A 26426-nucleotide genomic window follows, 5' to 3' on the forward strand; every position below is an offset into this window, starting at 1 on the left:
CACTCATTTTCATAACAGATAGCAAATCCTTTTGGAGATGGCTTATCTAGAGGCCAAAAGAATTGCAGCTCTCTTAGTTTTCATGGCTTTCTACGGTGCTCACTGTCCATCACATTGTAAGGGAGAGTCCAGGCCACTGCTCATTATTCCATTCACTACTGCTCTATCCAGACTGACCTTTTCCTTTCAATGGAAAAAAAAAAAATTTAAAAAAAAAAAAAAAAAATAAAAATTCTACTCTTCCTGACAGTAAAGCTGAACTTTGAAATCTCCCTGACCTGACACAGCAAACTTCAAAACTGTTTTTTTTTTTTTTATCACTTGCACTGTGTGAGAGAAGAGCCACTATACAGGGTAGAGAGAGTGCATTTTAAACCTCTGAGAATTCAGAAAGGCAAAAATTGTACCAACTGGATGTTACATCTGAATAAACACTGGAGAAGATGGTGTTATGATTTTCTGTGGGTTGGCATTATTGGCAAGTTAAGCATGAGAGTACTTTAACTTTTCTCAATTGTTATATTCTCTAGCAGTTCATATGCTGGGGTTTCTTTATGTTTCTTGCCAGATACTCTTCATCTCCAAAGAACTAATATAAAGTAACCCAAAAGACTCGGTACAGAAAACCTGTACGTAAGAAAAGATTAAATTGATGGAAAAGGCCTTGAAGCCAGGAAGCTCAAGCAGGTCAGGGTCTTCTCTTCATGAACCTTTTACGTAACCTGATATTGAACACATCCTTGGCATATATTGATACCATTCACAGTTAATGATTTTCTGCCAAAATTAGCTAGTCCTTTTGTTTGTTTCTTCTAAAAAACATTCATAATTTGCAATAATAATGTACCACATGTGGCACATGTTCTAGCAGGAATGCTTCATTAAATTCTGTTAGGTTTAAACACTTCATAGATATAAGCAGTCTTAATAGGTCTTAATCTCCTACACTGTTCATAGTAGTCAACCAAATAAAAACTATGGGAAAAATGTCATTGTCTAGTGCCATTTAAGGTTTTCCATTTATGATCCTTAAAAATGAATGATTATAACATCTGTTTCAAATATATTCCAAGTAACACGTACTACTCTTCAGTAGTGGGCACTAACAGAGCAGAGTTTAAAACACACAAGTAGTATTTTTCAAGTATAGTGTATTATTCTTCTAATGCACATCATCTGCCTCTAGCACTAAAGGAACTTCTTATAATGTTTTATAAAAAATTCATTAAAAATAGAACTTTTTTTAAAAGCGAGCACCAAAATAAGTGGCAAAAATTATCCAACAATTAATTCTCTCCTCTCCTCTCTACTAATGATCGTAACAGTGAGTGGCCTCACCCCTCCTGAGCCAAAGCTAAAACTACTGAAGGTATGCATTTGTTATGTCCCAGACCCATTGAAAACTGGGACACAAAGGTCCTACAGAGTTGCATTGGGTACTTCCCACCTGATGTCTTGAGAGGATACTAACAGGTTTACCAGAGTAACACAACCATTCTTGTAAATATGGTTCTGTTTCCTACAGTCTTTTCTACTGTCATTAGGCTACAGGACTAATCAATGGTAAAGGTTTTTACTGTCTGTTGAGCTGTGTTGTTTTGTTGAAGTCTACCCCCAAGACTTACAGATTCCTCATGTCCCCAAGTTTACACTGGACCCCAGTGCAAGCCAGTTTTTCTCTCTGGCTCTGGAAAGAGGGCTGGGAGTGACTCTTAACCATGCAACTTCCTCAGGTTCCATTCAAACCTGTTCTCTCAAATTGACATATCCTTCCACTCTGACAATACTTCTCAAGTACTACATAATTTTATGAAAAGAAAAAAAAACAAAACCCCAGCCCTTTATGGATGGACACTTGTGATTGGTAAATAGACTTCTATAAAAATGCCTGTGTGCACAGATTATTAAAACATTTGTATGGCTGTCTATGTCCCAGTTTTAAAAGCTGGGATTCTAATAGCTTTATAGGTCAGCTGAGAAAATCCTACGTGTCCTGCTCTACTTTAGCACTGCAGCCAAGAAGCAAGAACAAAGGGATGCTGTTTCAGTGATAGGGCTGATTAAGCAGGCAAATGCTCATGTGTTCTTTCATTTCTACAACACAATAATCTCATTTCTGTATTTCTTTCAGTATCTTGGAAACATTCTTTAAGAATACCATGACCACTTAAGACAGTATGACAATTTATTAAGCAATAGCCTTGACTCATAAAATAAAACATCTTTTCCCATGCATAGTAACCAAAACTTTTCACTGAACACAGGACAGAATCTAAGATTAAATATATCTTAATTCTTAACTATATCCAAGAAAAGAATTAAACAAACGAACAATCTCTTAATCTCATAGGATTCCTTAATAAAATTCTCTTAAAGAAAGCAAGTAAAGACTTGGAAAACATCTATTTAGGTGCTGTCAATATGAGGAATTCATCATTACTGAGGTTTAGCATAATACCATCAGTATTCAACCAAAGTGCTTTTTTCCTGTTGTTGTTTTGAACACAAAGTCTATACCCTTGGACACATGTGAATGCTGGTAAAGGCAGTGAAGAGCAGAAGGACAGACAGCAGAATACAGCTTCCCTGCACCTGTCAAGGGCCAATGCCACAACCAGGGTAGTCAAGAACTAGATAGCAAAGCCTTAGCCCAAACAGGGCTTTTCAGGCCACCTGTAAGAGCTACAGCATTTACTTAAGATCCTCCAAAACTTTCCAGTCAAGGCAAGAACATCAAACACACCAACGGGCTGGAAACCTAAAATGGGACTGTACGGGCAAATGTGTCTCATTTTTTCAAACAGTCATCAATCAGTCTATGAAAAGATATAACCTCTACTAAAAAAAATATTCCATTGCATGCTGAGCACAACAGCACATTCTAGACTTACCTGGAATCTTTATACACAAGAGTCTAGGAGCACAGTGATAGTATAGAGAAAGAGTTTATTAATTTTTATGCTGGTTTTAGCATTAGAAATCAGATTTAAGAAAACAATGTATCCTTAAACAGGGATTTCTTCGCTAAGGTGAACAGAACATGCCTGTTACATATGTTCTGTTATCATACTTATACACAAGGGAAAGACCTTCCCATTCATATTCATACATTAAGGTCCCAGTTTTTATGTCCTTCATTTAAAATTTAGTCAGCAAAACAGAGGAAGTGGTTACTAGCCTTTTAAGCTTTTATGAAGAACTTTTTGACAGCTTTTATGAAGAACTGAAAATGGTTCAGTTTACATGTGACAGTTACAAAGATTTATATGTGACAGGCTTTTCAAGGGGAAGCAAAAAATGGTGTCAGTTGGTTAAGGGTCAGAAATTTGCTTCCACTCTTTGATGTCAGGCAATGTAGACCAATTTTTAACAAACAGCATTGCAAGAGACCTTGACTGAAGAATAACTTACACTTGTAAAGCCACAAAGATGACTGTGGTGCAGACAGAAACAACACCTCCCCCTAATCGGAGGGATGTTCACACCCAGCCAACCGTGTCTCTAAGAACAATGTTTTATTTCAAAAGTGCACCATCTTCTGTGCCATGATGTAATGTCAAGATAATTCACAACTTTTAACTGCAAAACCATACTAACTTGAATTGATAATGAAATCCACCATCCTTGCTTTTCTTTTTACCTCTATGCCTTAATCCTAGCATTATAAACTGTCTTCTTCTCATGTTTGCACTAACAATTTAATTAATTTCAATAAATACAACCCTAACCCCTTTTAAAGCATCTTAACTGAAATTCTGAGTTCACTTAAAGCAATTGTCATTTTCTGCAGTGCTTTAATGGGCTAGGCTTTCATCATTCTCTCTTAACGGAGGTATTCAAGGTTGTCAAAATATTTTATTTTCCTACTTAAATTTCTACTCCTTAGTGTATCATTAAATGAAGATCCTGGATTATATGATTTCAGACTTCTGCTATGCACTAGATACATTATCTAGCTTGCAACATTAACTTAAATTACTGTGCTAAGCTTGACAACACAGGTACAATGGATTTAATACAGGGAGTGGCGACAAATCCAGAAGGCCTAAGTAGTCCTTTCATGCAGCAAAAAATGTGATTTCAAACAGCAAAATCCTGTAAAAGAACTTAATCCTTAGTTTACAGAACTTCACATCCAAGAATTTGGAAAATCCAGGTTTATGGTTCCATGTGAAACCTATTTAAAATGTGCAGATTCCTGAAGACAGGAATCATCAACACTGAAATCTTACCAACAATTTTAACTCCAGAGCACAAGAATTTTATTTTTGCCAGCATTGGTACCTTGAAAACTAAACCTTCACCAACATTATATTGCTTTTGCAAGAATTTTCAGTGGCTGTCTTCTCAAAGACTCTCCTTCCCCTCTCTGTCCCCCAAATCTTATATACCACATTTTCGTCCAGAATTCTTTAACTCCTCATTTGTGTCTCCAAGACTTCTGTATACACCAGATTATCTACAACATTAGTGTCCTGGGTTGTAGTTTAGGATGTATTCTATCACCATCTTCAGTTAATGGCCCATCAATGCCTTTTGCATGACTCATAGATAAATCCCTCCGGGAGTTATCTCTCTCTTTAATGGGCCATCAAGGCCCTCTTCCATGACTCATCATCCCATTGTGAGATGCTCCGCCCAGGGGGAGGAGCCAAGCATTCTCACCTGTATATAAGCTGGGATTTGGGACAGTAGAAGCAGCCCTCATCCACTGATTCCCAGAGGATGGGAGTTACCAGACCTTTCTAGGAGATCACTGCTTCAGGAAGACCACCTCATCTGGACTGCTTCCATCACCCTGATCAGGTTGTATTCTGACTCTGTCAGTGGTTTTTCTTTTTGTATTGTTGCATTTATTTAATTTTATATTTTTTCCTTTTCTTCTCATTAAATTGTATTTCTGACTTGGAGCCTCTCACTTGGTTTGTTTTCAAACCACAACAATTAGCTAGCAGTAGAGCAGCTAACTTCCTCGGGAGCATAGAGTGATGGTTGCATGAAAGCAGAATAGAGTGACAGTTTCATCTCCTTTCTCTTCTTCTCTCAGTTCCTCCAGAACCTGGGATTGCTCCAGCCTCAGGTGGTGTCATTTCAGGGTAAGGAATTTGGTCAGTGGGACAAGTGCTTAGTTCTGGCACGGAAAGGGTGTTACAGTCTTGCTTTTTCCCTAATCCTAAATCTTTAGATGGTTGGAGATGGCAGAGGAACATTATGACAAGATTTGACAATTATCAAAGATTCAGTAAAGAATCTACTGCTACTTTTGTTTCAGCAACAGCCATGCTTATACCTCAGAGGGTCCAAGAGGTGCCCTGGCAAGCTCTTCATGGAAACAAGGGTAAAATGAAAAATGGCCTTTCAGTGAAAACTCTTCAAAAGTCTGAAGAATATAATGGGTGACAAAAGGCAGCTTTGTAGTTTCAGGGCTACTTTCCACAACCAAATATCAAACGGCAGCAAGTAAAGGAAGTATGAAAACTAATTGCAAAGGTGATGAATCTCTCTTATTCTGCAAAGTATTAGGCAAGTCTAATACAGAAATTGTTATTATTTCCTCCTATAATGATGACAGAATTAAGAACAGGCAAGATTAGCCACTGTTTGGTAAAAGAGTATCTACAAAGCTTTTCAGAAAATATGCACAGCTCTGCATTTCATAAAATCATATGAAAAAAAAATACTGACAGTAGTGAATAAGAAAGCAGTACATATTCTTCGAAAGGGAAATATACCTTTTTCCTAATTAAATGCAAAATATTTTAATAAAACAGCTTTTTTTTGTACACCATGGAAGTCTTTACAGGTTAACTCCATGCTGACTAAAGAGGAACAGGGAGTTTGTTATGTGTTGTGTGCTCTTACTTGGCTTATATCTTTAACTATTACAACTTTTTAATAGATCCAATATGTCAGCACCTTCAGAGCTAACATAAGGTGAGCAAAAGCCCTGCTTTCTGGCAGACTGAGTTATAACTAGGAACATCTGTGAAGAATACTTTCTTGCACTGTTCCAATTCACAAGCCATGACAGTCTTTTCTAGAAGTTATCAAAGTTTTTGATGCCTACTTTGTTTCAGTCAATGGAGAGGAATGCACATGAAGAAACCTCCCAGACAGTACCACTGAAGAAGCTTCTTTGTCCTTCCAAACAGAGTGTTTTACTTTACACTATCTTAACATGTCTATTAGTAAGGTTTCAGCCTTTCAGCTATTTCTATAAGGCACTGACAATAACTCCAATGTAATTACAAGCAACTCCATCGGATAATACATTAAATAAACTGGTGTGAAGAGCAATTCTGCTGTCAATGACAGTTATTGACAAGCAATCGCACCTGTCCTGAAAACCAGTCATTCTACTTAATCAGTGCAGTAATGTTGAAAGTTTTAGTTGATATTGCTGAAGTAATTATGCCTGAAGATCAAACTGATGGATCAGTTAAAACAACTCCTCTGTACCAGAAGTATGCATCTTGTTAGAATAGTAGGCACTTGGTTTTCAGCCAAAATCAACTTTTAGGAGCCAACTTTTCAGATTTGATAGCAAAAAGTGCACATTAAAAGCTACTCATTACTGCACAGTATAGTGAGGGTAACATGTTTATGGAACCAACTTTCACAAGAAAAGCTCCTGTCTTACTTCCCTAGGTAATCTTTCTTTTAAAAAATCTAAATCTTTTTTTAATCTCAGTTCATGGCATATGTTGCTCAGGGGGACTAGAGGATCAATGTGCTGCTGCAAAACTCACCTGTCTGGTAAAGGGCAAAGTCCGTGAGATACTAGGGAAGAAAAAGCTTGCCCATATGGTTATTAACAGGCCCCATGGTTATTAACAGTTTGGAAGAACACAAATCTGATACTTGGAGGGGAAAACAGAAGGAAAAAAAGACATGGAACAAAAACTATGATCAGTATGGAAGATTTTTGGCCCACAAATAATTGATGACCTTTGATGTACATGGGACTAAGTGTAGGCAGATTTTTGAAGGCACCTCTTGCTCAAAAGTGGGTTTTTTATCACAGAGCTATAAAGGATATTCTGCCTTCTGAGTATTTTTATATTATTTTTCCTATTATAAAATAAGCCATATACAGTTAAGTCATAGTAATCATCATGAAGCAGCAAATCTGCCAAAATACTAAACAAGATGGAAAAGCATCCAGTACTTCCCTTCAAAAGTGTTCCAAGGGGAGAGAGTAATGAGAATACAAAAAGTACTGGGTGACCACTATGTGTATGTTTATGTACAGATGTATGAATACACACTCAGACACATGTATGAGTATGTGGAAGTTTACAGGTTAATTTACCAAGCAATCCAAATCAGGACAACTAGCAGATTGTAGTTGTGTTGAAGATTTAGTGGTTTTGTTTTCCTTTTCTTTCCTTTTTTGTTTTTAATGTCCAGAATGGGTAAACTTGTCATGTTAATTGCAGATGCAAAGTAACATCCCAGGTTCTTAGACAGACAATCCATTCATTGAGTTAAAAAAAACAATTTACAGCATACTTATACTGGAGTTCCCTATTATCCTTAACTGACTTTATCTTCAGGACAACACCAACAACTAGTGTCCTTATTTTATAGATAATGAAACAACACTTGGGATGGAATAAATTAAATGTGGCCAACTACATACAGCCCTTGGCATTGAATGAGTATTTAAAGCCAAGTCTTTTGAGACCCAGCTTACTATCCTAACAAATGAAACTTAGTCGGCCTTACATTACAGTACCTCCATTGGTTTTACACCAGCAGAGACAGGTCAGACCCACAGCACTATTCTCATTATTTTGACAATTAAACTACTACACGCCTTTCAGACTCTTCAGAGTTGACAATGGCCACCAGATAATTTCCAGACTTAACATTTTGAGAAGCAAGAGTAATAGAGGTGTTAGAAAGTGGGAGGAACTAGATCACAAAACAGTTAAAGTGTGCAACGATCCTGCAGACGATATTCCTTGAGTTGCTGTCAGCATCCCAAGCTTCCCAAAATACTAATACAGCTTTAAAATGTTCTAACTAGGTGATCTAATAATCCTTTAAACATCTTTACATTTATTAGAATTACTTTTTATTTTTTAATAGAAGAATAGGCTTGTATAGTATTTTAGCTATATTTTGCTATTTTAGAAAGCAAGAGGAAAAAACAACAGTAAATCATCCAGTACCTGCAATAACTAGATAAAAGAGCAACAATTAATCCTTTGTATTAAAATATTTTGCCTCTCAGAAAAAGCATAAGAACAACTTTGATAATCAAAATTAAGAAAGTTTATCACATGCCAAAACAAGTTTATCACAAAATATCATCTGAATCCAATTACTCCTCATGTTGTATAACATTTCCCAGGGCATGAACAAGGCTCCCTTCTTGGTACAGCCTGAGTTTTTCTTTTCAGCACATAAATATTTTCCAAACCTCGATAATTTAACTTATTTTTCTAGTTTTTTCACAACTCCTTCCTCAAATCACAACCTTTCACAAACAAGAATGTGAATTCCTATGCAGCAAACAAATGCTGACTGACTATGGATTTGTTCTTCTTAATTATTTCTCATGGATGCTTAAAAGCAGACCCCCTGCTCCTGTGGCTCCACAGACAACAGGTGGGAACCTCCCCTGTACATTTTTCCTGAAGAGTTTTCAATCTTCTGGCTGATCCAACCTGTAATTTCTGGTTTACCAGATTTTCCAGATAGGTCTTATTTTTTTTCCTCCAGCCCTCCCAGAACATGAGCCCAAAAGTGCTTCAGGCATCAGTCCAAGATTTCCAGAGGCCCCACAGCCTGGCCAGCATGCCAACAATCTGTGCACGCACAGTAGGGACATCTGATGCACTCGGAATGTGTGGGACTCACTGCATAGGAAATATGGAACACATATGCACATATTTCCATCCTAAATCCTACATAATACACCCCAGATATTTCCCTCTCTTTTATTCCTGCATCAGGTCAAATGGAGTTGTTGAAACTCTGACTGATCACAGTATTCATTATAAATTCATTCCCTCTGATACACTGAGTATTTTCCTGTGACATTTGCTTTCAAAAGCATTTTGATATCTGCTTATACCTTTCACACATTTCCAGCTTCTGTAACTGCGTGGTAGTCTGGAAATAGAATGAGGTGACAGTGCACTACCCAGGCTTTGAGTTACAGTTTCTCTACACCTAAGTCTCATTTGGCCTGGTAAGTGCCCAGCCATTTCTGACATTACTGCTGACCTATAATTTTGACAAGTGCAAAAAAAGGTACCTAAGAAATGAAGATTTCTCAGGTTCCCAGATTTGTTTTTTCACTATAAACAAGCCCATCTTATTTTGGTTCAGGACAGTGTTTAAGCCGTGCTTAATGGGTGGCCAAATGATCACTTTAAAGAATTCTTTTGTCAACAAAATCCAAACCACCTAAAATACTGTAAGTCATCTGATGCCATTTATCAAACATGCTATTGCTTTAATTAAGGCAAGTGGTAAAGAGAGGTTAGATAACATGCTTGTTTGATAGCACTGATAACTATACAAGCTGCAGCTTGATAAAAACAAGTCATAATTATGTTATTACCTTGATATGCTACAAGATGCCGCAGAATGAATCATACCGGAGAATGCCACGTATTTTCTTAAAAACCTGTGATGAAAGAGTTCTCACTATTTGCTTTTACCTACATTCTTTTCTAATCTGATGTTCCCAGAATGAAAAAAAAAAAATCACTCTGATTAATGTCTCCTTTCAAGCTCACAGTCAGCTTAACTTTTCCTGCATTTTACCACAGTCATTTCCTTTAGTTTCCTTAAAATTAAACTGCAGAAGTCTTTGCCCATACATGAAAGGAACACTATACCTTGCCACTTACTTCAACCTTATTTCATAAGCATTTTGAGCATAAAGGCATTTTCTGTTATGCTGAACTTTCTAGTTGTTCAGTAATTTTATTAAAGTTTCCATGATTGCAAGCAATTTACATTTTTGCAGCTACTTGGTTTCACCTGAAGCTTGTTCAAGTTACTTTTATTTGCAGGTTTTATGTCTTTGCTAAAGTATGAAGACCTAAAGAACACAGAGGAACATATTCTGGTTTTGAATTTTGATGATGAAAATGCAGAAAACCTTCACAGGCTATAGTGAATTTATTACAAATTCATATTGTGGTAATGGAATAGACAATGAACTTTGACTTCTACAACACCATTTTCCCAATATGTATTCATCTGGTAAGTTAGTTACTTGTAACTATGGTAGCAGATATTACACGTGAAACTTTTATTAGTAAGTAGGGCTTACATTACAAACATTAACAATTCAGGAAATGAAGTATTACTCTCCATGAAACCATAACATGGGATTTTTATTATCCTTTTAACACGCAGAAAGCAAAAGCTATTTCTGTTTTTTCAACCATAGTATTTTCCTGATTCCTGTATCTCTTTAAAACATAATGTAACGTTTCTGATGAACAACTATCTGTTCTGCAAGGAAATAAATTAAAAGTAGAATATTTAATTAATATTAAGAGACAAACTAAATAAAGGAAAATATCACTGAAAACTCACCCCTAAAATAATGAAATATGCTTATATATTGTTTTGTGTAATATATAGCACTTTCTAAACAGATTATATTTACTCCAATTTTCTCTCAAAGTTAAACCCACAAAATGTAACTAAGATCAGGTCTAGAAATCAAAGACTAAAATCCTGAAGAAGTCAAAAGTCAAATTCTAATTTTAGTCTTTGATCTTGTATGAGAATTATTTACATGTAAGCAAGTGCACCTGAATCCTTTATTACAAGAATAAAAGCAAATTGGACACTATAGTAGACAGTGTCCAGGATATTTTGAATATACTGCTAATAATTAAATTATATGTGAAACAAAGATAAGGAAGAGAGTACATGTAGAATACAACAAATACATTTAAAATGAAGTGAAATTAAGACGAAGTCAGTAAAAGCCTGAGCAAATATCTGAATCATATAGCAACTGTTGGACAATGTCAGGACACTGCAGAAGAGAACTGATGACAACGATTTCCTAGTAAATTCAAACAAAAATATTTCTCACTATGACTAAACTGAAAGCAAAAGCTCTGCCTTTAGCCTTATATGTATTTACTAATCAATAAAACTTATGTATTATCCAAGAGACATGGGAAGATAGCTATGGAAAACAATTAGCTATACTAAATAATCTTTTTTCATAATTTGCTATATCCAATCAACTTCCTTCTAAATTATTGTTTCCAAGTCAAGAGCAATTAAATGAGAATCTTACTTAATTTCTGAGTTATTACTAAAAGTGATACACTAGGCTTTCTGAGAATTATGTAATATCAAGAGATATTAAAATTGTATTTCCTGCACAGAGATTTAAGAGAAAGTTTTAAGAGTTGCATCCTTTGCCAAAAACATTAGCATTCAAGTTAAACTCTCACTAACATGCTTAACTCATTAAAATGGCCCTTTTTAAAGTGCACATAGTGCTAGAAGCAAAACACAAGTCTGGACTTAATAAAGTGCATGAACATCATCACTACTGTCATTTTGTTACTCACTTCTTCCCTTTGCCTTAAAGCTGCACATAGATCAGCTCCATGTACCTCTTTTCTCTTCAATCACATGCTCCTCTAATCCTTCAGTCAGCCTACAAATCTCAACTTGCAACTTTCCTTGTTTTCATTTCCCTATTTTTCAGTTTGCTGCCCAAACTGTTTTGAGTGCCCTCAGCACCCACACTGCATGTCAGGTACTACTATGTAACCATTCACACCCCTCCTGGGTGACTCATTGGTGTGATACAAGAAATAAAAGCCTCAGAAATAATAAACTACTAGCAAATCCAGATCTCTCCAACGTACCATCATCCTCTGAAGTTTCATAGGAACTTTTCTGCCTGTGTTTTAGTATAGGCTAGAGATCCCTCAGGGCAAGAACCAAGTTATTTATGACATAATTAAACAAACAACAGCATTATACTAATTCATCCTCCAAAGAGATACCCTGAGATAGTGGTACATATCACTCACCCAAATCTCCAAACAATATGCCATCTATCAAAACCAGGTAGCTGTCAGTTGAGGTAACTTCCCCATACCACACACGCAGGTCACTCAGTAAGCTGGTCCATTCACATCAGTATTTTCCACTATGATCATATGGCAATTAAAGTATCTAATTTAGAGGTGTTTGAGGCAATCCTGTTGGCATTTTCTTTAAAACACTTCAGCAAATGCACACTTAGTAGTTAGCAGCCCAGTGATGTGATTCAGGCCCTAAGAGTATGCTCCTGCCACCATGGGATTGTGCCGGAACTATGCAGGGGACAGGGGCATTACAAGGCTCCATCACCAGCTCCCACTGGACCACATCTGAGAAGCCTCAGTCTCAGCTGAGGCAGAGCCCCAGAAGGAGGGTGCTGCCACACAGGATTCAGTCTGCAGGGTGACACTGGCCTCATACAGGGACATACACTCTGGCTGGGGCACTGGGACACCAGCAGAAGGAGCTGTGAGAGTAGATGAACAGACCATGGGGCACCATGCAGAACAAACAGAACACAAACAGGGTCACTTTAGGGATGCTGAAAAGACTACTAGTGGACTTGGGGGTAAACTATATGTGTCATTGCTCAGATCTGCTGCTGAGGAAGAAGGAAGAACTGGTTAGGGATATGATAATCAATGGCAGCCTTGCTGTAACAACCATGAAACAGTGCAGTAACAAAGGCAAGAAGCAGAGGTAACCAGCATGGTTAGAAGCTGGAGAACCTGCTCCAGGAGAGGATATTGAGGGATATGGGCTTGCTCAGACTGAAGAGCAATCTATGAGCAGCGCCCCTGTACATACACAGAGGTGACCATGATGAGGGAGCAGTGATGATGCTGTTTCCTCTGCAGTTCAATATATAAGCCAACCATGCAGCCAGGATACCTGCCACACACCTCAATGCTTTAACTCTCCAAACAGCTGGGCCTGGAGGCTGACTGTCCTTCGGGAACTCACTAGGGCAGAAAGAACCTGGCTACCAGCATTTCCTGAACATGGAGCTTCATAAGTCATCAGGAGCAAATGATTTGCCAATTATGCACAGCACAGGAGTCCAAGCCTTCTGCTTATCAAGCCACACATTTTATAGAAGCATCTGGACATGTAACACCCTACAAGAATGTCATAGCTTTCAGAGGTTTAAAACACTGCAAGATTTTTAAGCCAATATTAAGAAACCATATAAACCAATTCAAAGGATATTTTTGCTTTTAAAACAAAACAAACTAGATATTTTAAATGTCTAAGTTATATTGAAAAATAGAAGCATGGTCCCCAAAAAGTTTTAATCTTGATTAATCTTTTAGGGATGGAATTGTCTGCTACTGCTTCAGTGACAAAACCCCAAAACTAGCTAGTCAGCTGACCATCCTATCTATTATAAGGCTACTATCCTTACAGAACTTGCAGGCAAACATCTTCCAACAGGACAACTCACCAATGGCCTTTGTATAATGTCTGGCCCCAAGTAACAGCTCTGGAGCTCTGTACCAGAATGTCACCACCACTGGATCCAAGTCTGCCAATGGCTTCAAAGGCGAGTTAAACAATCTTGCAAAACCCATATCAGCTGAGGAATGGAGAGAAAAAAAATGAGGAGAGTATTTAAATTTTAATACAAATAAATCAAAATTCAACAGTATTGTCAAAAACAATTACAGCAACAGCTCAAAAACATTAAAAATTACAAATCAAAGTTTCTAACAAAACACAAACTACTTACAACAATACTGGACCAAATTTTTCTAAGGCTAAATTCCACTTACTTCATTCCTAAGATTATGAAGGATAACATCTGACATGTTTTCATGATGTTATTGTAAAACTTTACATAACACACATGCCTGTTCATTTTTTAAAACTGTAACAGAAATTTGGTTAACTGAAGTCAACAGTAGTAGGTCTCTAATGTACATTTCCCCCTTTATTTTTATACATGCTTACAAAATCGTGAGTCCTTGTGACTGCTATGTATTTACCCAAAGTGCAAAACTGAAGTGACTGCAGTGCAGATTGTTTTGCACTATATTGCAAGGCATCCCTCCTCCATGATTTGGAGGAATGAGCTCCAGATTCAGTCAGTGTGCACTGTTATGGTGGTATATTTTAAGCATTCATTCTATAGAACTCAAAAATCCTCCTTAGAATGATTCTGGTAAGTTATAGTAATAAATGCTAGATGGCAAATCACAAAATTTGGTGTACCATCAAGCCCACACATTTTAAATCCAATTCAACTTTGTGCAGTAATGTAATTTAAATAAAAATAATTTAGAAACTCAAACACAATTTATAAGTAACAATGCTAACTTATGCTAACTAATCATAGTAGAAGTCAAAAAAACCCCCTGATCATCACCACTGTTCTCTGTGCTTACTACTTTTTTTATTTCATAGAGATGCTTTTATGCCTCATCCAATACCCTTGGCAAGTTTAGAAATGTCTAAAAATTTATTTGGAATTTTTTAAGCCTGTAAACTCTGTGAATGAGATTTAAAATTGAACTAGAGGTTGTAGATACATACACTCAAAGAACACTGAAGATCTGTTTCTATCTTACACAGAAGATGCATTTTTTTATTATAGTAATCTCTTAGCTGCATAATTAAATTTTCCAAAAAAGTTTACCTATTTTGACTCTTCCTCTTTCAGGACCTTCACCCATTACCAGAATGTTTGCTGGTTTCTGAAAAACAAAATCAGAATTTTTAGCTGATCAGCCTTTGATGATTATTTTTGGGAATAATAAAATTACATACATTTATTTTATAATGAAAACATTTCTAGAAATATCCTTAGAAATCTAAAATTACCATACCTTTATCTTGCTGGCATCTAGTTTTTATCTCTAGTTACTAATTTTACAATTGGAAAATAGAAATATACTTTGACATTTCACAGTAAGAAATGCCATCTTTAACTAAATGTGCATTTCTATTGTTACTATAGTAATTATATTCACTGGAGAGATTTTCTTTTAGAGGAAAGTTTTATATTAGGCTAACTTTTATGCTACACATCAATCTGGCAAGAACACTTGCTGATATAACTTATTTAAAGTGATCCTAAATCTTGGTATGCAAATACATGGTTGAGAGTCACCTTTGTTTTCATCCTATATAACTGCATTTTTAGAGCTGTGCTTGTTTTTAGCTTACGAGTAATAAAAATCACACGGCCAAAAGAACTTTTTTCCACAAAGTTGATTTAGGCTATGAGAATTCTCTTGAAACACGAGTATTCACACACAGCTACATCCCAAAAACTTTTGATAGTGCACACAGCAGCTTTACAAGAACAAAATCTTTATAGGCATTTTTTGCAATCTACTTGTTTGCAACCAGCTGTTTGTGAACACCACATAAAATCTGCACATGACATCACAGCAATTGTTCTGCAATTAGGATCTAGGTTCCCTCAGACATCAATAGTCATTCCTTGGAAGCTTTTGCCCTATTGTGTTAACAGCTGTAAAAAAGTAAACAAGATTGAAAACATAAAGTGATTTGAATGAAGAGATGCATAACAAAGCTTCAAAGCAGAATTTTGGAGTGTTCATCCAAACAATAAGGATTCAATTCATATTTGAATCCTTAATGCATGCAGAGGGGTCTGTTCAAGCAGGATTTGTTAAAGAATCTGAAAGAGATGTCCAGAAAACCAATGTCAGAATTGCACTTAAATTCTCAGTTCCTTGCCACTATTTACCTGAAATTAGACAATCAAACTAGGGTTACTAATTTGGCTCAAAATTACACATCTTTAGCGTTTTTGAAAAAGCAACCAAATAAACAAAGCACCCTACTTCACCTATTCTTTCTCCTTCCCCCTGGAAGCTGTTCTTCCCACCCCACACCCAGTGCTAACATTGTTTCTTCCCCTGGCTCCAACCACTGCCTCTCTTTCCAGATGCCTCTTTTATTCTTCCCTTTTTAATTTGTAATTCTCAACATCATCACTGACTTTTAATTCCCCAACATATACTGGAACCATTCAAGAGGCAATATGCACTCACTTCTTGGAAAACACGAGCTATTTCAATTGACCTTGAGCAAACACCAGCAAATCTAGGAAAGAGAAAGATGATGCTTGCTCTTAGCTAATATTTAATGATAATAAAATCAACACCTCAAGGCAATTGTCAAACTCTGGTCATACATTTATGTATAACCCTGAATTGAATATTCCAGAGAACAGAATAATCACTTTCTGCATATTCAGTAACCAGGCAGCAAGAGCCTCTGTTAGAAATCATATGAATGCAACTGTCCTAACCAAGAGAGCAAAACTCCAGTTTTCTTGGTGAAATTCTTCCTAAACTTTTGCCTAGCAACTTTGATTCAGAGTCGAGTATGATGAGCTTGCTGGTTTGATGTGCCAAAGCCAACTGTAAGAAGTTCCACAAGGCAAAGTGTTGGGTCCTGCCCAACAATCCCAATGCAATGCTGCAGGCTGCGGAAAAGTGGCTGGAAAGCTGCAGCTGCAGGCATTGGAACAGGCTGCCCAAGAAATTGGTTGAACCACCATCCCTGGAAGTGTTCAAAACAAAGACAAAGACAATCTGGCACTTAAGGCATGATTTAGTTCTACACATGGTGGTGTAAGTTTAATGGTTGGACTTGATCTTAGAGGGATTTTCCAATCTTAGCAATTCTATGAATCAAAAACACTTCAACAGACCTTTATATTCAGGATTGGATTTTAAGCACTTTAAAAATGCCTTTATTTGTCAAGTGAAGAAAGCTGATAATGTTGTTACTGCAGTAATTTATAGGACAGGCTGTTTCTAATAAAAAAATTAGGTTGTAAGAAATAAATATTATAACTTCAGAAGATTTACTAAGATAAAAATTAAAATCTAAGCAGGATTTTCAAAACATCTCACATAAACCATAGTTTCTCTCTGACAATACAATATTCTCCAAGCAGCAATTTCTTCACAGAAAAAAAGGCTCCCAACTCTTTTATCTGCTGACATAATCCACAATATTCACAGAATATTTCAGGTTGTAAGGAACCTCTAGAGATCAAGTTTCAAAGCAGGGTTAATTACAGCAGATTGCTCAGGCCTGAGCCAAGTTGGGTTTTAAACTTCTCCACAGATGGAGACTTCACTGCCTCTCTCTGAAATTCTCCCAGTGTTTTGACCACTCTCACAGCAAAAAAGGTTTATCAATATACTATATTTACATCTACTGCCTCCTGTTCTACCACTGGATAGCTCTGCAAGGAGTCTGCAAGTTTTCTTTATTCACACTTATCAGACACACACATTGATAAGACCCCACAAGAGCTTTCTCTCCTTAAGACTGAATAGCCCCAGTACCCTCAGCCTCAGAAAGACTTCCCAAAGCCCTAGAAGACTTAGTGGTCCCATGAATACAGGAGATACACTAGGTTACAGTCTACGGAAGCAAGAGACTTGTCCATTTATGTATTTTTAAAGCCAGAATGTTTTGAAGAAATGTTGTTCTGATTAAAATTAAAATCTGTTCTAATATGTAATCCACTGAGGGTCAGAACCCTGCTTAGGGAGCCAGCAGAGAAACAAACAGATTTATAAATTTAGCAGATGTCATGTTCATTAGCTTTTGTGAACCCCTCTGAAAGAGTCAGGGGCAGGGGGAACAAAATGGGAAACAATTAAAAACTTATTTCCAAAAGAGCAAGAGCTTCTCCTAAGGCACCGCCACCAGAGTGAAGACAGCAGGGATTTCATGGATGGCAACCTGATGCCTGCAGAATCCCCACTGTGTCAGCAACATCGTGGCACCTTCCTTTGAGGTGAGAAGTCTTAGTTCGAACCTGCTCCTTCAGTAACAAGAAGCCTACATCTCAACTTCTTATTTCCCACACGAGCAAATTAACCCCTTGATTATCTACTAATCAGCACTGTCTGAGATCCTCTTGCTCGTCAGAGCTGCTCTGGCTAAGAAGGGCTTTTCAATGTACATACGCCAAACCTGATGGGGACCCATCTTCTTGAGATGCAATATATGATATCCATATATATCATATATTATATCCACATATATAATATATTTTGTACTAATGAAATTTTATTTAATAAACAGCTTCAGAGGAGCTTAAAATATAGGTCAAATATTTTGTAGTTGGTTTATATAATAATGGCTTGAATACTGTAAAACTCTCCCCAGAGTCTTCACAATGCAGATACCATGGTGAAACACAACCCTCAGAGAGCACTAGTGGTTGGCTAAACAAGAGGCACCGCGGCAGAGCAGCAGAACTTCAGGTGCTCAAGTATGGAGGAAAGATTTCGCTTCACTCCAGAGGGAGTAATTTGGCATCAGAGATCCTCAGAAAACTATGTTATGAAGGTTTCTATCATGAGGTAAGAGAAAGGACTACTAAAGGAGAATTCAAACAACCTCTGCTTCTTGGAGAAGGTAGAACATGTTGGTTCTACCTTAGTTCTTAGTAATCTCTCTTTAAATGTAGCATTTAAATTAAATTCAAATCAAAACATTTTACGCCGATATAGTCACTTAGTCAACAATAAAACTACAGTTTAGTGTACTATAGTTAGTGGACAGCTGCAAAAATCAGATTAAAAAGCAGTAATTTAAAAGCCCCACACTTCATTTATGTTCAGGTTATATATAAGTCATAAGCACCAGTCTAGTTCCTGACACAAATCCTACTGCTAGCCATTTGAAGAAGAAAACAGGGTTTTAGCTGGAAGGAATCATCAAGAACCAAGCAGCAGCTAGAAGGCAAAAAACTGGCACATACTTAGAGTATACCATGTCTCTATCCAAGAGGAGAGAATTTCAATAAAGTTTGAGAAGCCCAGCTTAAAATCATTAGCTAGCTCCTCTGGAGTAAAGGGTGAGGCAAACCAACAAGGAATATACTTTTCAACCAGTTACATCCTAAATAACACACTATTTTTCCTCATACTATCCCCTCTTGCTGAGAACACAAACACCAGCTGGGAAGTGAAGTGATGCTGCTGCATCTCCCCCTATCTAGTTGCTATAGGAACAACAGAAACAGTAAGAATTAGGAGTCTCACATTCAATATAATATATAAAATGAACAGGCAAATCCCTGCTGAGAAATTCAGTTGAGGTTTGACTGTCTAAAAAGCATTGCAAAAAGAGCAAGGTCATCAGCAACAAACAACTGAAGCAAAAATCTGAAACATTTGCAAAAAGGGATGAAGATGACAATGATTCTTTACGAGTCTTTACAATAGGTTCTTTACAAGTAATAAGCATGGATAATAACATTTACTTCTCTATATTGGTGGGGGAGAAGGAATAAAGCAATTAAAAAATCTTGGCGGGAGAGAAATGAAAATGCTGGACTAACAAGTGTGTTTTCACAAATACTAGAAGTATTATGACTGGGACTTATACATACTATCTGAAGATACGCTTCTAGTTTTAGTATTTAGACAGTAAAACACGAGAAAGGTTGAAAGAAAATAAACCAGTGTATTAGAGTGTAACAGTCCAAAACAGGAACAACAACCTAACAATAGATGGCAACACCTCAATTTTAATGGTTGTTGTTATCGCCTTAAGTACAGCAGTGACACAATTCATAAGAGATTTGGTGCAGAATTACAGTCCTGTGAGAAAATGCCCATAGGGATATACTACTTTCCATACACCATTCTTTATTGTTTACAGCCAAACAAATGTGTTTCCCTTTTGGAATGTGTCACTGGACAAAGAATAATCTCAAAGTAGGAGGCTTCTATTGTAAAAGAGATTGAAGCCTTACAGATAAAAGCTCTCCCCACAGTTACTGACACTGCCTTGTGATGAGGTCTTTTCAAGTCTCCATTATTAAAAAAAAAATTGTAAACAGCAGAGTGTTGATACACAGAGATACTTTCATTTCATAAGCAAAAGGAGAGCAATAGCGGTTTTGTCTCAGCTTTTAGCATGCTGCTCCCAAATGACACAGGTCTTGAGTGAGATGACAGTGTTCCACTCTGCAGGCACTACTCCAAAGACCACCAAGACTCTCAGTTCAAGAGTAAGAGGGAGATGCTGATTGTTCACAGAAATTTGCAAACAAAGCTTTTGTTCTTCTCATCTGTAAGGAAATGTAAGCACTTCCCTGCCTTAAACCCTTAAACTGTTCAAACACAGACTTTGTGCTCAGATCAATAAACTGGCACATAGGCACTAACACTTGTTGCTAATGATTGAGCTAATAAAATTTAATTTAAAAAATTAAAGATTTTTAAAAGATTTTATTATGCACTGCAAACCTCCAAATCATTACTACTTCCATTTAAAATACTTCTGTATATTGAAATGCATGTAGGAAAATTGTTATCCCTGCTTCTCTTTTTTTGTAAAACCGTATGGTCGATATTTTTCTGATACTGAAGCACTAGACAGAAGTATACCATATAGAGCAAAATACCTTCACATCTGCTTCTCTTCAACCTTACACACTGCAAACTCATTTAAGAGTCACTACTCTGATTACATAGCATCACTTTCAGCTTGGTTTTTATCAGTTGTTTTCCTTAATGTTACAAAACCCAAACCATATTTCATTACATTTTTGGCCTAGATTTGTAATCCATACAATTTTCTTCCACTATTTCTCTATTCTGTTGAAGTGATTGACCTTGCAAAGTAATATCATTAACAAATCCCATGAAGATATTTATCATTTCATTCTAATCAATAATGTAATAATACAGATATTATCAAATTACCAAAAGGCCAAACATAAAGCTGATTATTACAGCACATGATCTAAAGAGTCAGCAAAATCACAAGGCATACATGCTTTGAAATTATAGATCTGAACTCAAAACTTATTTATATCTGAAAAAGAGGAAAAAAATAAGAGGTAAACACATTAAATAAATAAAAGACTACACAGGAAACAAAGAGTACCATAGAATGCTTTTATCCCAGCAAGCAGAGTCCTTGTGCCTCAGGGATTACAAATTTTAAAAGGAAAAAAAGAAAGAGTTATTGCACAGAAGGAATTGAGGTCAGAGTAGAGAAGAATGGGACTATATGAGAGAAGCTCTACAGACACCAAGATCAGTGAAGAAGGAGGAACAGGAGGTGCTCTAGTCTCCACAGTCAAAATTCTCATGCAGACCATGGTGAAGCACGTAGTTCCCCTGAGGCCCATGGTGACCCACAGTGGAACAGAGATGCACCTGTAGCCTGTGGAGAAGCCCATGCTGGAGCAGGTGGATGCCCAAAAGACAATTGTGACGCAGGACTTGTGATCCCATGGGGGACCCATGCTGGAGCAGCCTACTCCCAAAGCACTGCGCTTCAAGAAAACAAACAAAACCAACAAAAAACAACACCCCCATCCTGGAGCAGTCTGCGAAGAACTGAAACCCATGGGAAAGACTCCTCTAAGAAGTTCATGGAGGAGTCTCCCCCGTGGGAGGGACATTCCCCACAGCAGTGGAGCAGGGGAAGGACTCCCCTCCATGAGGAGGAAGCAGTGGCAGAACCAACACAGGATTAACTCACTGCTAACCCCATTCCCTGTCTCCCTGTGCCACTGAGGGTGGGGATGAGGTAGAGAATCAGGAATAAACTTAGTCCCAGGCAGGAGGGAGGGATGGGGAGGAATGTGGTTTTAGGACTTGTTTTACATCTCATAATCCAGCTCTGATTTTGATTGGGAACTAATTCAACTAATTTCCTTAAATTAAGTCTGGTTTGCCTGTGATGGCAACTGGTGAGTGATCTCTCCCTGTCCTTCTCACACCCCTTCAGCCTTTTTTTTTCTATTTTCTCTTCCCTGTCTAGTTGAGGGGACTTTGGTGGGCACCAGGCATCCAGCACAGGTCAAATCACCATAAAGTAGTACACAAAATTTTACAGCTAAGTGTCACCAGACTGTGTCTTTTATAAATTCCCAAAATTCATTTTATTACCGTTAGAGGAATATTAGTGACAACAGCAACATTTAAAAATACACATTAACTTTTTATCTCCACTCTTGGTCCTTATAAAATAATTTAGAAATTAAATGTGTACAGAACTGATAAAGAAATGGAGTGGCATATGCCACTCTTTGAGAGAAAGAAAAAAACCCCACATTCTTGCAGGATTCTGAGATATGGAAACTGCACATTCAGTCACAAACCATGCTGTGAGATTATGGTAGTGACTTACATATTTCATAGCAGCTGAACTAATATGGTCAAAATAGCCAGTTAACTCCAGCCATCATGAATTCTAGTAGAAATTACATTTGCAGAATTTACCTGAGACTGATGGTAAAATGTATTACTAAGAGTAGGAACAAACTGTACAGAAGATACCTTAAAAATTTCTTTGGAATGCCTTAGGTAAAGGTTTTGGTTAAACACATTCCTTGCTTGTATTCATTATGTGTTGAAAGGAGAAATGTGCTGTTTGCATACAGAAGCTAGTTAGCAAAGAAATCTTTTCATGTTTCTATATTCTTATAAGACTTGGTACAAAAAAGCAAAGGTAAAGGAAAGCAGAAAAAAACAAACTTTGGCCATAGGGCAACGATAGATCTGCATATATTTAGAAAAAAAAAAAAAGTCCATGAATTAAGCTTCAGGTGATCTAGCCTTCAACAAAAGCAAAGATGTCACTACACAAGCTTCATTACAAACTGATTTAAACAGCCCAAGAATCAGGAAGATCAATCAAAATCATACCATGCTTTGAGCTGGACAGGATCTCTGAGGTCATCTGGACATCTTGCAGCTCAAAACAGAGCCAAACTTGAAGCTGTATCAGTCTGCTCAATATCACGACCACGGGAGCTGCAAGTCTCCGACACTGGAGGTTACCAAGCCCCTCTGGGCAATACCTGGCACTGTCTGACAAAAAAATTGTTTCCCATCACCTAATCAAAATCTCTTGTTAAAACATGGATCTGTCCCCACTCCTCCTTCTACATTCCCCTTAAGAAGACTTCCCCTTTTCTACAACCCCCTCAGCTCAAGGCCCCTCAAAGCACTCATGCTGCAGAGTTGCAGTGGTAGCACAGCTGATGCTCACAGAGCCATCTCTGTCACCCTGCTGTAAGCAACCGTATTACATCTTTGGCTGAACAGCTCCAGAACCACACACTTAACAGAGAAGCATGTATCTGAAACTACAGCATGGGCTTGGAAGTCCAGTCTCTAAACTACAAAGGTATTTTACCAAAAGGAAAGACGGATTTTCTACTTCCACCTTCATTTTAACCAAATCACACAGAGACATATATGCTAATTAAGTTGCTACTTCTTCCATTACTCTCCTATGTAACCACCATTAACACAATGAAATCAGTCATCAGGTTAGAATATTTGTGTCTCTGTTTGACTTAATTTTTCATAGGTCAGATGTTCCCTTGAGATGTAATTGAGGATATACATCTACTGATATTATTTGTTTAAATTCACTCCCCTCACTTCTGTCTAGGACTTCCACAAAAATGGCCAAAACATTCACATTCCTTATAAGAATACTCTGCTTCAACATCCATTTGGAACAATGGTTCCTTAGGCAATTTCTAGAAAAGATATTTAATTTATAAACTCAAGGTGCTTTGATCATTGTTGAAACAGGAAAAGACTATTCACCAACTCTATTCCCTGGTTAACCAATGGATAATATAGTTGCACTTACGTCATTGGAAAACTGACTGTAAACACAAGGGGGAATATGAAATAAGAGTAATCACAAGAAGAGAATATAATTCTGGGCTGCATAAAAGTTCAGAAATAAAACAGTCTTCCTTTCACACATCATTTCAGGTTTCTTATGGCTGACAGGGCGTTAAACTTGTGCAAGACAAAAATGAAGACTCCAGACAATTCTCAATGTTGGGCATTGCTTTGACTGAAACAATCTTCACAATGTGCCAGTGCACCAATACTTCCACACCAATCAATGGCAATGCAATTTAAGTGAAAAAAAAGGATGAAGCAAGTCACATTAGGAGAATGCCAAAACATTTAACACAAATTAAATTTTATGTTGCTATGCAACATTATCCAAAGCATTCTGCTGTTACTAGTGCTGCAATAGCATACTTGAACTTAAAATGCTACATGCAACCTTGAGAAGGACAAAGAAGGGGGAAGTCAGAAACAAAGACAAAAACATGATCATAAATTTTCAATGAAAAATAAAAGGTCATAAAGCAAATTTCAAATAATATGCTGAATTCACATTGTCCCTGGGATTTTCAACACATTGCAGTACACACTCCAGCAAAATTCCCATGAAGCTACCCAGCAACCATCTAGGGCCTTGTCTTTATAGCTTGCCTGGGCTCTTTGGGAGCACCAAGCATAGCACAGGGTAAGACAGATTGTCCAACCTCTGCTACCTCATTTCTGAACAGTTAGATGTGCAGGCCCACCATGCCTGGGAACAGAAGAAAGATTCACCTCAGGAATACTTTGGCAGAATGTTCTGCTTTTAATGTATTACAAAATCCATAAACAAACAAACAAAAAACCCACCAAAAAAAAGCCCCCAAAAAACTCCAAAACCAGAGGAAATAAATTTTGATCTATAAAAGCACAGTCAAACTCTTCCTCTTTAAAATACACCCTAATGCCCCAAAATACTGTGCATCTCTGCACATCAAGTTCTCATTACACATTCTTCACATGTAATCCTTACTAGGAATAATAATTCAAAGGTAAATATACTGAGAAGATATGTGCACACATGAAGTGTGCACATTACAAACAGTACTATTTTCTTCACCTTTTTAAAGGCAAAAGCCAGGAGACAGTAAGTCTGGCAGAACATTAACATAAGGAAGCCTATGCTGTACTAAGCTTTGGACAAGAATTTAAGAAAAGGGGGAAATTACATGATGCAATTCTCACCTCGAGTTCCTTGCATTATTTTGTTTCTGTTACAGCAGCAGGAAAATTAGATACCATAACTGGTAATTCTTTCAGTTGCACCACGGCCAAAATCTGGTATTTGTTTTACACAATATTCTGACAACCCTTGATTTAGTAGGGTTATTAGGACAGGAGGATGAAGCCTCTATCCAATCAGACAATAAATGACTGCAAGTGAGACTGGTGACACCATCATAAAACATTTCCTTAATTGCCTTTCACAAAGTATCTTTGGCAGTAGAACTCCAATATCTCCATTCCCCCAAGAGCCTGGCAGAGTCAAATAATTAACAAAGCTTTTCTGACTGCAATAAATAATATAGTACCAAATGAATAGATACAAATGTAACCCATTTTCATTACAAAAAAGCTTCTGCTTGGATAGCTTAGATTGACTGAATTAGGTTGAAATATTAAAAGCCCTTTAATGGAAATTTGAAAGGAGGAAAAGAATAGGGTAGCATGATTACCTGAAGTGGTTACTTCCATGTTGAATGGATCTTAACAAGTCACTTTTTGTCTGCATATGGACATGGGATATAGCTGAAGGGACTCAGAACTATGGAACACATTTTTTTTTTTGTTATTGGAGTACAAACTTGGCAAGATTTAGAAAAGCAATAAAAACATTAAATTTTACAGGACTTTAACAATCAAAGGTTTATGTCTAATAATATTTAATATAGTTTTATTAGCTCTTGTCAGTTTATTACATATGTAATTTTGTAGCATCAAGCTACATTTTTAATACATTTTCACATATGATCTATTTTTTCTATGCTCATTATCTCAAGGATATAAAAGTGAAATTCCATCTCTCCTCTCCTCCTTCCTTCATGTTGAGTCTAAAGACTAAAACTAACCTTTACCTACATAAGCAATTCAAATGCCTGTTATACTGTGGCATTAACCCTCTTTGCGTGTGGAACCAATCTAGATTAGTGATTTGTAATGTAACCCAAATCCTTATATATAGTCTTTCTTGAAGCATCTTCTTAAAGCAAGCTCTCAAGTTCCACTATTTGCAGGGCTAGGTTAAGCCTTTTTCCTCATGGTTTGTCCAGATCAGTTTTCAGGTTTCAAGGAGAAATTTTATCACCCTAATACAAGCTTTATGCCTACAGCAATACTGAGTGGGATTTAACAGTCCTCTGGACCTTAAGGTCTCAAACTCACCATCCAGTTACCATGTTTAGACAATTTACTCGTATCACTTGAGGCAGCACAACTCCAAGTGTGTTGCAGTGGGGAAAAAAAACAGCTACAGACCCCAAAGCAAGCAGACAAAGTACCACTGTTCAGCTGACACATGCATTACAAACAAAGCTAAATAAAACATAACTTTTGAAACCCATCCTAACAGAAACTTTTTTCCTAATTTACCACCACCACTCTGTTCACCTCAGGACTCAGATTAAATCTCTCTTTATCTCTCAGTCAGTTCTCTTCTCAGCTTCCTGACTTCAGAGAGATCCTCAGGCTCATGAAGACTCTGGTTTTTAA

General features: G+C 37.1%; 1 protein-coding gene across 1 annotated transcript in view; it reads right to left on the reverse strand.

Moving 5' to 3' along the window:
• The window catches only part of CDK19 (cyclin dependent kinase 19), a 119393-nt gene that overhangs the window by 18264 nt on the left and 74703 nt on the right, over positions 1-26426 (reverse strand). The window contains exons 5-6 of the mRNA XM_066315259.1: positions 14687-14744; positions 13496-13627 (exon numbers count right to left, since the gene is read on the reverse strand). Of these exons, the coding sequence (XP_066171356.1) occupies positions 13496-13627; positions 14687-14744 (190 nt within the window). The remainder of the gene's footprint in view (positions 1-13495; positions 13628-14686; positions 14745-26426) is intronic.

Source organism: Sylvia atricapilla, chromosome 3, assembly GCF_009819655.1.
Source record: "Sylvia atricapilla isolate bSylAtr1 chromosome 3, bSylAtr1.pri, whole genome shotgun sequence".
Taxonomy (NCBI): domain Eukaryota; kingdom Metazoa; phylum Chordata; class Aves; order Passeriformes; family Sylviidae; genus Sylvia; species Sylvia atricapilla.